Consider the following 14,632-nt stretch of genomic DNA (forward strand, 5'->3'; position numbering starts at 1 on the left):
AAGATCAATATTAGTGATAAGCATACATGCAGAAATTCTTAATAAAATATTACCAAATTATATTCAACAACATGTTAGGAAGATCATGACCACATTGGTTTCATTCAAGGGCTGCAAGGATGGTCTAACATATGCAAATCAATAAATGTTATTCACCACAGAAATGGAATTAAAAGAAAAAATTCATAGCCATCTCGATGCATGCAGAGAAAGCCTTCAACAAGATTCAGTACACATTCATGTTACAAACACTGAATAAATTAGAGATAGAAGGAACTTAATAACATAAAAGCCAAACAAAACAAATGATTAAAAGCTGAAAACATTTTTCTCTTAATTAGGGTATTATTAACAAATAATGCTGAGAATACTGAACATCCATATGTAAAATTAGATCTCTATCTCTTACCTTGCACAAAAGGCAATTCAAAATGAGTCAAAAACCTAGGAATTAGACTAGAAACATTGCAATTGCTAGAAGAAAACATAGAGTCAGCACTCCAAAATATAGACACAGGCAATGACTTCTTCTGTAGGATCCCTAAAGCTCAGGAGATTATACCAAGAATTAATTAATGGGATGGCATCAAATTAAAAGACTTTTGCACCACAAAAGAAACAAGTTTGTGAAGAGAGAACCTACAGAATGGGAGAAAATCTTTGCCAGCTACTCTTCCAACAAAGGATTAATACTTAGAGTAAAGAACTTGAGAAAACTTACCACAATAAAACAACCCAAAAAATAGGCAAATGAACTAAACATATGCTTCTCAAAGGAAGAAATACAAATGACCAACAAATTATGAAAAAAAAAAAGTTCAGTTTCTTTAGTCATTAGATAAATGCAAATCAAAACTACGCTGAGATTTCTTCTCATTCCTGTTAGCATGGCAACCCTCAATCATATAAATTATAGTAAATGCTGGAGAGGATGTGAGTAAAAAGGAACACCTCTACACTATCAATGGGATTTTAAACTAGTACGACTACTATGGAAATCAGTATGGTACTGAAAAGAACTAGAAATGGAAACACCATATGACCCAGCTGTAACACTCCTTGATATTTATGCTAAAGGAATTAAAATCATCATACTAGTGCTTATAGCAGCACCATTCACAATAGCCAAATTATGGAACCAGTCTATATATGTGTTAATGAATGAACAGATAGGGAAACTGTGGCATATATACACCATGGATTTTTATTCTGCCACAAAGAATAATGAATTATGTCATTTTCAGGAATATGGATCTTGAGAACATTATTTTCAACAAACTAAGCTAGGCTTAGAAAGTCCAGGTCATATATTTTCTTTCCTATATGGAAACTAGAGAGAAAAAAACGTGGGAGGGGATCTCCTGAAAATAGAAGGAAGACCAGTAAAGGAAAGGGGAAGGGTGAAGAGGGAGGAGAGAGAAAAGGGAAATACTGGGGAATGGAAATGATGCAGATTATATTTTTCTACTGTGTATATATGCAAATATGTAACAATTAATCCTGATATTCTGTATAATGCAACAATAAAAATATCTCAAATACAAAAAAGAGTCTAGGATTTTCTTCATTCAGGTCATGGTTCAAAGTTATCTGAAATGAATGAATGAATGTGCACTTTGAGAGAGTCCAATAAAGACATAAATTTTAAATTTTGACATTTTTAAACTAACTATAATCTACCTTTAAAATTTTTCTTTCATTAAAAGTACATATCAGTGTTGCTTACATTTAGCTCTCTGAAACGTTTTCCCTACTCACGTCAATGTTAACTTAGGTTTTTTTCTTTTCTTTATGATAGATATGGGATACTGAATTTTGGGCTGTTTCTCAACAACTTAGAGGAGAATTCAGATTAAAATAAATGTTTAGCACTTTGATATCTGATTCTTTTTTGAGATTCATGTATATTGATTATCCAGAAGGTAAAATACTTTAAAAGATCATCTGCCTGCTTATCAACAGTTTTGCCGATTTTGTTTATACATCAGTAGTAGCGAAAGAGTCCTTTACCATGTATTAAAATGATCATACTTAGATCACCATTTACCTTGACATGGACCTGTTCATCTCTAATCTTTTTCTTTACTCTCTGAAAAGTACAATAAAAAATAAAATGCCTCCCTGCTGTTGGAATGAGCCTCTGATCCCGACTGTAGGATGATATTCACAATCTGAATTTTATATAATCCAATTGGCCAAAAACCTTTCATGCCTATAATAGTTACCTAGTGCTTTTTCAGAAGATTAAAAAAAATTTTTTTTCAGAAAATTAAGTGTCTTGCAGGTGTCTTATCCTTTCATTGTTGTGAAAATTTATTTCACTATAATAAAAGTTCCATCCCTTTAAATTCCTTAGAATTTACTTAGGCAAAAATTAACAATGGTTAAGCTTATTATAAAATATCCTAGCAGAATCTCCAGGTATAGCCTTTGCTTTATGTATAAGAAAATCTTGTTCATTTTTTCCCCTTAAAGCTCTTTTGTTTGAGTTTTGGTAATTGACAAAATGATTGCATGTGAAACATTATTCTTACATAAAGTAAGCTGCTCACAACACAGACTAATTACACATTTGGGAGGCAAGGCAAAGACATCCAAAGCTTGTTCCGTGCTGAGCCAAGAGCACAGCATTTAATGAAATGAAAACCTTAAAAGTTTAGCATGATGCTTTCAGGTCTGACCTGGGCTTCTGGGAAACTGAACATTGGTCCCATGGACTGGTGGATTCCCACAGGGTTTGAAAGCGGAAGGGGATTATTATCAATTGTGTGCGTGAGTCAAGCTCTGCTTTGCAATACAAGATAGTTGCAATTTTAGAGATGGCCGTATTTGGAATACTCTTAATAGTATGGATGCCTCCCTAGTCAGATGTCTTTCTGCCTCTCTTCTTCTCATGCCAAGTAATTACTTTTGATATTTGTTTTATAAAAATGGTTAGTGTATCTGTCAAGTCCTAACTATGTGGACTCTTCTGTTTTCTCTTTCATATGCTTAAATTTTATTTCTTCCTCTCCTAATAATAGTGTGAAGAAAAGGAAATCTCTCCTAAGTCACTCAATAAAGTTTTTGTCAATTATGTTCTTTGTAGACTGGCCATTTCCCGTTAGGGTGTTTCTTACATAGTAGGTATCTGATAAAATTTTGGAAAATGACTATGGTTTGTAAAGAGAAGTTCTTTCATTCAGCCCCATCTCATCTCTGAATTTCAAATCTCACAATCAATTCATTGGGTTTTGGAGTAGAGTATCATTACACAGAACAAAACAGGACAGTGGAGAAATAGGAAGAGAAACAGCTGCAAGGAAGAGAGAAGAGAAATACCTATACATAAAACTAAGATGATAACAGAAAACAGTTACAGGAACTTGAAGGCTTCATAAAAAAGAAAAGGTTAGGGGATAAAGCATTAAAAATGGCTTATGAAATCAGGAAAGAAAAGGAGGTTAACATCTTACCATTCGGGTTTTCATTTCCTTTTTCCTCTTTATTTAATGAAAATAATACCCTTACATACATAATGGCAGTGTTTTCCCAAGTAAAAATTGTGACCTATTATAGAATCAATTTTGTGAGTTATAACCAAATTCTTTAAAAAATCAAATGGAGTAGAACAGTACAAACAGCACCAGAATGAGTTGCATTCTGGGTGAATCTTATCTCTAGAAAGTTGTGGGAGTGTGTTGGTGTGTGTGCCTGCATGCATGCCTGTAGGTGGATGAATGAATGGATGGGTAGATGGGGGTGGATAGATAAATAATGTGACTATGGGTGCTGGATCACAATATTTCTCCAACTTGATGAAATATACTTTGAATATTATTGTTTGCAGTGTTCACTTATAATCTGAGGTACCTGGTGCAATTTAAAACCATGAACAGGCCTGTATCCATCACAAATTAGTAGCTACAAAGTATCTTGCCTTCATTGAAAATCTGATGTTGAAGGCAAGCTGGGTGACCTCTCCAGGAGCAGGAAATACAGTGTCTAAAGGGAAATTGTTCTAGGTTACTTTAACATTTCCCTATAACCTTTTTAACCTTAGCTGGAGAGTCCCTATTCCTATAATACCTTCTGCTTATTAAGATTATTTTAATGTTAGAAATTAATTTATATAAATGTTTATCTTATTAAAGCATTGCATCCAATGTGGTACCATTAATTTATTCATTTGCTTATAGATATGTACAAAATCCCACAAATACATAATCACAGATACACATGGATACATACACCCAGGCATGTACCTTTGGATACTTATTCATGTATTTCAATTCATTCACCAAAAAGTATTTACCCTGCATCTGTATTTAAGTCTGAAAGTGTTTTAGGCAACAGGAATACATTGGTGAAAAAAAAAAAAAACAATATAGTGGTCTGTCATTTGAGAGACATTATAAAAAAATAAGCAAATATATATGTGTGATAAATGTCATGGAGAAAAGCAAAGCAAGATAATAGACAGGAGCAGGATGGTATTGAGAGGGAAGTAATACTTTTAAGTTGAAAGCTCAAGAAAGACCACACCGATGAGTTGACATTTGGACAGAGAAATGAAGGTATAAGGTCTGCAGAATGCCTCAGAGGCTCATTCAAAGCAGAGGGAAGGGGCAGTATAAAGGACCCTAGAAGTGTGCAGGTGCATTAAGGAAAAGAAGGAAGGCCAGCGTGGCTGGTGCAGCGTGAGCAGCAGATGGGGTCAGAGCGCAGAGTCAGAGCACTTAGCCTAGAAGAGTTTGTAGGACATTGTTAGGGATTTTGACTTTTTCTCTGAGGCAGGAAATCCTTTTAGTTCTGTTTGTTTTGTTTTTTGTTTTGTTTTGATTTTGTTTTTATGGTTGTTGTTAGGGATTGAACACAAGGGCATCTAACCACTGAGCCACATCCCTAGCCCTTTTTATATTGACACAGGTTCTCAGTTGTTTAGGGCCTCACAAAGTTGTTGAGGTTGGCCTTGAACTTGCCAGCTTCCTGCCTCACTCTCCCCAGTTGCTGGGATTACTGTCATGTGCCACTGCACCTGGGTGATTGCTTTGAATTTGACTGCATTTGGTAATTTTTGATTCAAGACAGTAGTTCTCAACTGGAGGTGATTTTGACCCTAGGTGACATTAGAGAGTCTCTAAAGGTATTTGGGGTTGTCACAGGTAGGGGAGGAGGTTATTACATCCAGTGGGAAGTAGTCAGGGGTTTGACAAATATGATGCATAGAATAGTCCCCCAGAGCAAAGACTTGTTAGGCACCAAATGTCAGTTGTGCTGAGGTTGAGAAAACCTGTGTTGAGGATCCATTATGATTGACTCTGGTCAGGTTGCTGGGGCCTTAGACCTAGTTTTATGCAGTGAAGACACTGGAGGATTCACACTGAGCCTAGCTCTAGGCTCTAGGAATCTGGAGGACTCTATGTCAAGGCCTGTAGCAAAGAATGAGAAATAATGATAAGACAAAAAAAAAATGAAATTCACAATATTTTCCTAATTATACTAGTCGTACCTCATTGGAGTTTTTTGTGTGTGTGCACGTGTGTGTGTGTGTGTGTGTAGGGGGAGCATTATAAAAGAAGAGATACAGGAGACACAATGTGGAAAGAATACCTGTCTATAAGACAGGACGCCAGGGAGGGTCTGATGTGGGGTGTGACATTGCCTTTGTTTGTCACATCTCTTAGGCCCTGTGTTGGAGGCACTTGAGAGTACTTAACTCTTTCCATCTGCTACAGAATGTTGTCTGGCAAGATTTGAGTTTGATTTTCAAAGTTGCGGGCTGAACTAAGATTATTGGAAAGAGGCCTTCAGCATATTGATTTTTTTGTACATTAGGTAAAGGGACATTTATTTCTAACAGAGGAAATGACTGTGTTAACTACTGTAATGGCTTCCTTCACCATTGGGAATTTTGCTGTTATGAGAGACCACTAATTATGGTTTGAGTGTGGTACAGCATAAGAAAGATGTGAGGCATACTGTAGCTGGTGGAGACTATAAAATCATGTCCTTCTTTGCTTGTCATTGTTGGACTCTGTATTGGAATTTCTTGAGGGTAGGTCATATCATACTGGTGATTCACAACAGTTGTAACACAAGAATTTAGATAGCGTAGCAGTTAAGAGTTTAACAGTGTTGAACTCGGTACAATCAGAGAGCAGAAGACTGGTTACCAGGGGTGGGGAAGACTGAGGTTGGTCAGTGGATACAAAACTTCAATTCTAGAAGTAAGTTTGAGAGCTCTGTTATACTAAATGTTGACTGTAAATGATAACAATGTTTTGTATTATTGAAAATTGCTAAGAGTACATTTTAAATGGTCTCACCACAGAAATTGATAAATATGTAAGTTAATGCATATGTTAATTAGCTTGACTTAGCAATTTATTATATATACATATTTTAATGCACCCATAAATATTAAAATTTAGTACTTTTGTTGAAATGGGTATAGAATAATGGAGAACATGGAAATGCAGTGGACAACAGAGAACTCATCCCTAAAAATAAATCATTTAATAATCTGACCCAGGAACCAGGCTACCTGGGCTCCATAAAGATCCAGCATGGAAAAGTCCTTTGGACTCTAGGCTTGGTGCTCAACCACTGTGTTTCTTAACTTCCTCATCTGTAAAATGGGGCATGATAATAAACCTGGCAGTATAGCTGTGAAAGTACATGTAGTTATATGTGTAAAACACTTAGAATAGAACCACAAAGTCACTGTTAGTCTCTAATGCTTTGTTTTGATTTCATTTTTGACTCTCAGATAACAGGGACAGCAAAGGTGAGTTTCAAATAAAGAGATAAGCATAATGCCATTTGACCTTTATTTTGTTCCTATACTCAGATAACAAAGGAAATGTGTTAGTGCAAAAAAATAATGATTGTCAATCTTATTTTAATCTTAAAAACAGTTGCCAAAAGAAAACTGATTGTAGAAAAGTAGTTCAAAGGTAGTCATGCACAATACAATGTCACTTTTTCCACAATAAACTGCATATATGAATGATGATGGTCCATAGATTCCATGGCCACTGACATCATAGCCATCTCAGTTTGTGTAAGTACCTTCCATCACATCCACAGGACAAAATCACCTGACTTGATGATGGTTTCTCAGAAGATGTCCCCATCCTTAAGCAATCCTTGACTACAACTCTAAAGCAAAACTAGTCTTCATTGCTTCGTCTCTTTTAGATAAAAACCAGAGAAACTTTCTAGTTTTTCCTCTTAAAATATTCACGAATTTATAATCAGAATAATTCACCTTTAATTTATACTTTAACTCACTGGAACTTTCTTAGACTGAAATTAACCAAATCCCAGAGGCCAGGAAACATGAATGACTGAAATGTTATGGAGTCTAACGGACGTATTGGAAGACAAAGATGAAGGTTGATTATTTACACTTAGTGCCAAGTTCTGTCTTTCCAATAGCAAAAAAAAAGACAGCTATTTTGAATCAAAGCATGGAATTTTTTTCCTTAGATGATAATATAATGGGTTAGTTAAAAAGGGCTAACGTGTAATAGGTTTATTAAATTAAGCAATAAAGTTTCATGTCTTTGAACAACCTATTGTGAAAATCGTCACAGTTAACTTCATTTACAATTAAATTAAATAAGGAACTATTTCTTTAAAAGTTCCACGTGGGTCCTTTCTGTTTTGTTAGGAGTTGAAAATGTCATGTCAGTGGATCTGGCTATGATCAGACCCCTTAATCCTGTTTTAATTATAGGTTCTTTGCTACTTCTGATTTCATAGTTATTCATGACTGACATTCAGGCAGTCATAGTAATTTTTTAAATATGCAATTTTACATAAGAGTCCCCTCAAAGTGACCTTAAGATGAGAGTTTCTAGACATAATTACAGAGAGGAAGGAACAACTGGTCCAGAATGAGCTGATGGCTTCCAGGAACATCTCATTTTCAAATTTTCCTGTTAAATGCTGTGGTAGTTTCTGATTTCTACAAGCTTAAGAAAAATACAGAGGGACACCTACAAAGATTGTCACATGTACAGCAGGTGTCTGTCCCCACTACTGTATATTTGAAAACACTAGGGACCAGATATGATTAACTATATCTGGAGAATAGTTGGCTCGTGGCTAGGTGTGATTTGTCAAAGAGGATATGAATTATTTGTTGTGCATAATAACTTTTGTTAGGGTTCAAATACTGATTAGCATTGGATTCTACTTCCCAAAATGCAGTTTTAGAGCTTGAGATTTGAAAAGGGAAATTAAATTCCATGTATCCATTAGAAATCACATTTCTCTATCATTAAAGTTAGAGAACATTTTTTTGTGTGTGTGGTTTTTGTTTTTTGTCTTTTGTTTTTGTTTGTTTTTGGTGCTCTGTGTCCTATTGACAATCTTTACCAATAGCATTGAGTTCATGGTAAATAATATGTTTTAAATTATTTAAATGAAATGTTTCCCTGAAATTTTAACATATTTCCCCACTAAGCTCTTTTTCTTCATCTACAGGATGAAGATGTTGAGACTATGGTATCCTAAGGTATCTTTTGATACCTTCCATTCCCTGAGCCTAATATCCAGCCTCTACAATATATTTTAATAAATAATATATTTTAATAATACATTATTAAAAATATTCTGCTGAATTTCCAAATACTACGAAAGATTTCACTTTGCATGACTCTGGTTCTTTCTCTTGACCGTCACCCAACATCTCCCCTGAGAGCTCATTCCCCACTTGGTGACATGGCAGCGGCCCCTGCAGAAAGGCAACTGGCCTTTGCTGAGAGTAGGATTACGACCATTACAGGTCCACCACCCGTCCTGCCACTGCATCTGTTTGGTCACCTGAGAGTGGGAACTGCCAGTCTGCTTCCTTTTCTTCACTCTTTTCATGTTCATTCTCCCAACAGAAAGGAGAACCCGACTGCTACGCACTCTCCCTAGAGACCAGCGAGCAACTCACCTTTGAGATTCCCCTGAATGACTCAGGCTCTGCTGGACTTGGGGTGAGCTTGAAAGGGAACAAATCCCGAGAGACTGGAACAGATTTGGGGATTTTTATCAAATCCATCATCCACGGAGGCGCTGCTTTTAAGGTGAGAAGATGACATTTGCAGGCTCAGGGGAAGGTCCTTGCAGGTGTGGCTGTTGTGCTGGGGTCAGGATGGGGGAGGTGTGTGCTGGGCTGAGACCACTGAGCCTTTCCTGCCAGATTCAGGGAATGTATGTGTGAACAGGTCCAGGGTCTGTTTCCTACCTAAGATGGTTATTTTTATTTCCCAGAGACAGTTCTAAAAACCCATTATGATTAACATTCTTTTTCACATCCTATTTATTACTCCATTAGGATTCCTCTGAATTTGTAACCTGTCAGAGTTGAGCCTAAAAATACACAGGCAGAAAAAACAAAACTAAAAACAAGTTGATGTAAAGGCAACAAATGAGAAAATCGTGCTTTCAGGAATGAAAGCTCAGTGGAGCCTGAGAATAAGTGTAGTGTAAATTAAAGGTCATTTATCACAGTTTTACACTCGAAGATAACTGTGGTGCTCAGGGTGCATGTTTGCTTTCAGACATTTGGATAAGCTTATACATTTCTAAAGAAAAGGAAGCTAAAGTCACATTGCCCACCCCAGTGGGAAATCAGGACCCATTGGGGTGGGCAATGTGACTTTAGCAGTCAACATAGCGTAGCAGTTAAGTACATCACACACATTCAAAACCAACCCGCCACCTCCCTAATAAGTGGAGAATGATATATAATGGGGGTGGAGGTGTGGGGAATGAGAGAAGAGTAGAGGAACTTTGGATTATGTAAAAGGAAGTAAGAGGGAGGGGGTTATAAAAATGGTGGAATGAGACAGACATCATTACCCTGTGTACATGTACGATTACACGAATAGTATGAATCTACATCGTGCACAACCACAGAAACGAAACGATGTACCCCATTTGTGTACAATAAATCAAAATGCAGCCTGTAAAAACTTAAAAGATAAATAAATAATTAAAACAATGTATGTAAGGAACTTGGTCAGTTGTCTCCCATTTTTCTCATCTATAGAATGGGAATAATAAGCAATGCTCACTTCACAGGGTTCTAAGGATTAAAGAATCAACATGGGCAATGTAATGAGAGTAGCAAAGCGATGATAGAGAGGAAGTACCTGTTCTGCCACTCGACTCTGTCACCATTGGCTCATGCCTGGCAGTGAGGTTCTTGAGTTTGAATATTGCCTTTATTATTTTGAATATAGATCAATTATTCCTCCTCAAAATGCCTCAGTTTCCTCATTTGTGAAGTGAGGCTTGTAGTGCTGATGCTATTGTTGAGACTAAAGGAGAAAATACACGCAAAAGTACATGCTCAGAACAGTACCTAAGAGAAGATTCCAATAGATGTTAGCCACTTAAAAATGAGTTCAATATTGATAATGCATGCCTGTTTTCATACAAAGGCCAAGAAGACCTACTTAGACTCCAGGGGACTACCCTGGACTTAAAATTCTGGCTTTGTTGAAGAATTTGTCCAAAACTTTGGCCCTTCCAATTTTATTTCAGTCTAGATGCTTAGCAAATAAGAATTGCATTGTGAATAGACAACTCTTCAGTTTGCTTCTGTATCAGTTAGCTTTTGTCATATAATAAATAACTACAAAAATTCATTAATATCAATAAATTTTTATTTCTGCCATGACTCTGCAGGGCAGCTGCTGCTGCTGGTGTCTCTAATTCAGGTTGTTTGGTTTCTTTCTCACACCATAGGTCTTCAGGTCTGAGTATGCTCCACAGGTTTCACTTATTCTTTGGATCAACATTCGAGCTGAGGTGTTAAAGGGCCAGCAGCAATGGGAGAAACCTTTTCATGCCTAGTCCCTGAATCAGCACACTCTCAATCCACACAGAGACAATTGGTCAAAGCAAGTTATAGGGCTGAATTCATAGTGATGTGGAGAAATACCCTCTCCACATTGAAACTGTGGCAGAAGTATGGGTGCAGAGACAGACAGAGAATCCAGGCCCATAAGTCAGTCTCTAATGCTCCCCAATACAGCTCAGAAATGTACAAATAGGGACAGAGGGAAATGATAATAACAATGACAACAGATATTAACATTTATTGTACTTAGTGCTTAGTATATGCTGGGCCAACAAGTGTTTTACATAGATTCTCTGGTTTTGTTCTTCATGTTCACATTTTATTATCATCATGTCATTTTATCAAAGGGAAATTATACATGAGAGGACAGGAGTTACTGCCTTTACTGTGGTAAAATCAGGCCCCAGAGCCTTTGCTATGCTGCTCTGCAGGGTTGGCTCTTCAATACCATCCATCTGTGCTCCTAGAGAGAAGGGGCTGTCCCGCGGGTTTCCTCATACTTACCTTCCCCTAAACATGCACTCTTTAAATGGGTCTTTGGTTTTGTTTATGGGTACCAGCTTGACATTATTCTTCTTATTCCTAATGACAGCAGTGTGTACAGAATTTATTCCCAGTAAAATTGAAACTGAGATGACTTTTTGGAAATTAAAAGCAAACATCTTTGCTTTTTTATGGGCCATAACTTAAGCTCCAGCAGATATTGGCGGATGGTTTAATACGTATATCCATGTTTGTGTAAGTGAGTGTTTCCTTACCTAAGCAGTTTCTAACAGTCCTGTTTCTTGCAGAAAGATTTCACTTTCCACTTATGTAAATTTCTTTCCTGACACTGGTCTGCTGAGTCAGATGATCACATCATTAAAAACCACTGGACAGCATATTTATAGCTGATCTTAAACAGTAAGAGGCATCAGTCATGAATCTAGCCTTGTTGTGAGTGTTTAGTATTCACTTGTCTTGTTTACCTTTTGCAGTGTAAAGAATATAGAGGTCTGAGGGAGCTCACAAGAAATCTGATTAACTGGAAAAAAAAAAATGTGTTTTTCCCTTCTGCTATTCCAATAATCTACTGTTAACTCTTCAGAAAATTGCCACCTGTTCTGTGATTCTGGATTATGTCTTACAAAAATTGTTTTGAGACTTTGTTCCTGTCCCTCTTGAGGAGATACAAATGTAACAGACTGCAGTGTCCCTGGAGCAAAGGGGAGATAAGAACTGGGAACATCCACCTTAGCATCTGGCCCTAGGTTTTTGCCCGAAATCAACAAAATAATCTTTCTACCAGAGTGCAGGCTTTTTCCTCTTGGCCCTCCATACCACTAATTGGTTCTCAAGGTGTTTTTCCCTTAAGGGAAGGTGGATTGTTGAAAACTAAACTACTTTGAAAAGTATGACCAAATTCTTCCTGTGGATTCTGTGTGCTATATTCTCCTGGGGCTTCCATTGGTATAAACAAAGATAGGCTACTTGCCAGATGTAAAACCCCTGAATGACTGAGATTCTAATTGAGGGCTTCTTTTCTTTCTCCTGGCTTACCTCTCAGCCTACTGCCTTCCATTGTTCCATCTCTTATTTGAATTATTTCTAATGGAGATGTAAATCTCTGTTTGCAATTAAGAGCATCCATCTACTCTAGGATGCTCTTTTGGAACTGAGTCCCTAATTCATTCTAAAGGCAAACTTCAGTAATTTAACTCTATTCACAATTGTGTAATAATCTCTCCTTAATATATAACTTCTAGTTTGCATATTAAGAAATATTGTCCAGAAATGCTTCCTTGAACGTGGCAGGCAATTGCAGGCTAACTTGGCTTCCGGAGGTCTTTCTAAAGCCCTCAGAAGTGCCACTGTTAGCTGTGCCTCTTCATGTATAACTGGCATTATTCATTAAACAAAATGTTTCCTCTTCAAGAATGGATGCTTGTACGCCTCCATAGGGGCACCTGTTACAGGCTTCCTGTTATATTTTAGTTTCTGTCACTCTTCCTGGGCTCTATCCCCTGAAGTATAGTGTAATTGATTCTAGAGACAAAATATACCAGATATAAGTATTTGTGTTTAACCAGATATAAGTATTTGTGTTTCCACAACTGAGAACTAGGAGATGAAATTTTAATGTCCTTGAGGATGATTATCTAAAATTTCATTTTCATATTTGGGATTTCAAGTGAAATGTGGTATCAGTACTGTTAAATAAAAATAAATATTGTCTTTGTTGCAGTTAGAAAAACACCTTGAGAAAATACCCTCCCTCACCAAATCCACATTAAAAACTCACTTTTTAATTTTCTCCAGGGTAGCACAAATAAAGTGTCAATGGTCACATCCAAGACCTTAGATATTTTCATACTCATTTATTGAACATATTGAATTCTAAAATCAGTGGCTTTCCTTAGTTTTTCTAATTATTACTATATTAATTTTTAGCAAAACATTTTTGTATGAATTGCTCATACCCACTTAAACTGCTTATTTTCCTACCTGAACCACTTTTTAAAAAAAGTTTATAACTGGAATAGTGATATTTTGAAAAATTTAGGTAAGATTTATTAACATGCTATAGTAAAAATAAAAATTCCATGAAGTCTGTTGTACTGTTTCAGAATTACCTTTTTATTTGAATATGCTGACTTTGGAAGAGGAATGTGTCCTATTGGAACCTTGATATAATCAGATAAACATTAAAATTTAAAGGTAGTTTTTGCTAAGAAAAAAATATGCCATGTATCAAGTAGATAGGGCTCTTAAACAGAATGAATTTAAGAATATCTGTTATTCTGTACAAAATTAATTAGCCAGGTTTTTGCTTAATAAATACTACTTGATGATGATGAAATTAAATGAAAGAAAAATGCCTGACATAGCTAATTGCAAATGTATGCACTCAGAATATGAAATAGACATAATTTAAGTAATTTGATTCTTGTGTGCTTAGGAAATTTGGGATGCTCTTTCTGAAAGATGCAGAATTTCATAGCCTAAACTATTTAGTAATGGGTGCCTACACTATTTAGTAATGGGTAAAAGAATTTTAACTATTACAAGTAATCCTAATATGTTTTAATGACCAAACTGAATTTGGGGGGAGAGCAGACACAACTGTAGAATATCCAGGAACACGTCGCCTAATCCTGAATCTTATGTCTTTTTGTAATATGGAACACTTAACAGCCTCCCGCCCTTTTAACAGGAGTCTGGTCAGAGTTCCCAGTGTGAGTAATTTCCACCTCCATCTCTGCCAGTATCTATAAATCATGTGGTGTATCTATAATTAATGAATCCAAAGGAAGATAAAAGGGACAGCTTTTTAAGGAACACTAATGTTAAATGATTTCTTCAACTCTCCATTTTTCTTAAAATTGATAACGTTTTCTACTAGTGAAGGAACTTTGAGGCTCCTTACTGGTAGTCAGTATCTTTTAAGCTTTGGCCTCTGACAAAGGACCAGTCTGGGTGTGTAAAAAGCTCCATTGCAAATCCTCAACCGTAAGAAGCTCAAGATGTGATACTTTTTAGGAACAGCTAAAGGCAGGAACTTTGCCTGAAAAATAAATTCATAAATTAATAATAACTAAATAGCAAATAATATTTTCCCATAGAAAAAGGAAATTACTAACTTAAATATAAGAAAAATACATTTTAACCAATTTTGTTTTTCTAAAGGTCAGATTTATTGACTTATTAATTCATGTATAGTTAGGCTTACTATTTATGAATTTTGCACGGTAGGAGCCCCTTTATAAAAATATAATATTACTTCTCAAATCTCATAATACCAGC

At 36.2% G+C, this 14,632-nt stretch overlaps 1 protein-coding gene across 1 annotated transcript in view; it reads left to right on the forward strand.

Annotated features, from left to right (window-relative positions):
• Pard3b (par-3 family cell polarity regulator beta) overlaps positions 1–14,632 on the forward strand; it is a 1,015,658-nt gene that overhangs the window by 564,393 nt on the left and 436,633 nt on the right. Inside the window, exon 11 of the mRNA XM_047544116.1 lies at positions 8,880–9,065. Coding sequence (XP_047400072.1) covers positions 8,880–9,065 — 186 coding nt within the window. The remainder of the gene's footprint in view (positions 1–8,879; positions 9,066–14,632) is intronic.

Source organism: Sciurus carolinensis, chromosome 3, assembly GCF_902686445.1.
Source record: "Sciurus carolinensis chromosome 3, mSciCar1.2, whole genome shotgun sequence".
In the NCBI taxonomy this organism is placed as follows: Eukaryota; Metazoa; Chordata; class Mammalia; order Rodentia; family Sciuridae; genus Sciurus; species Sciurus carolinensis.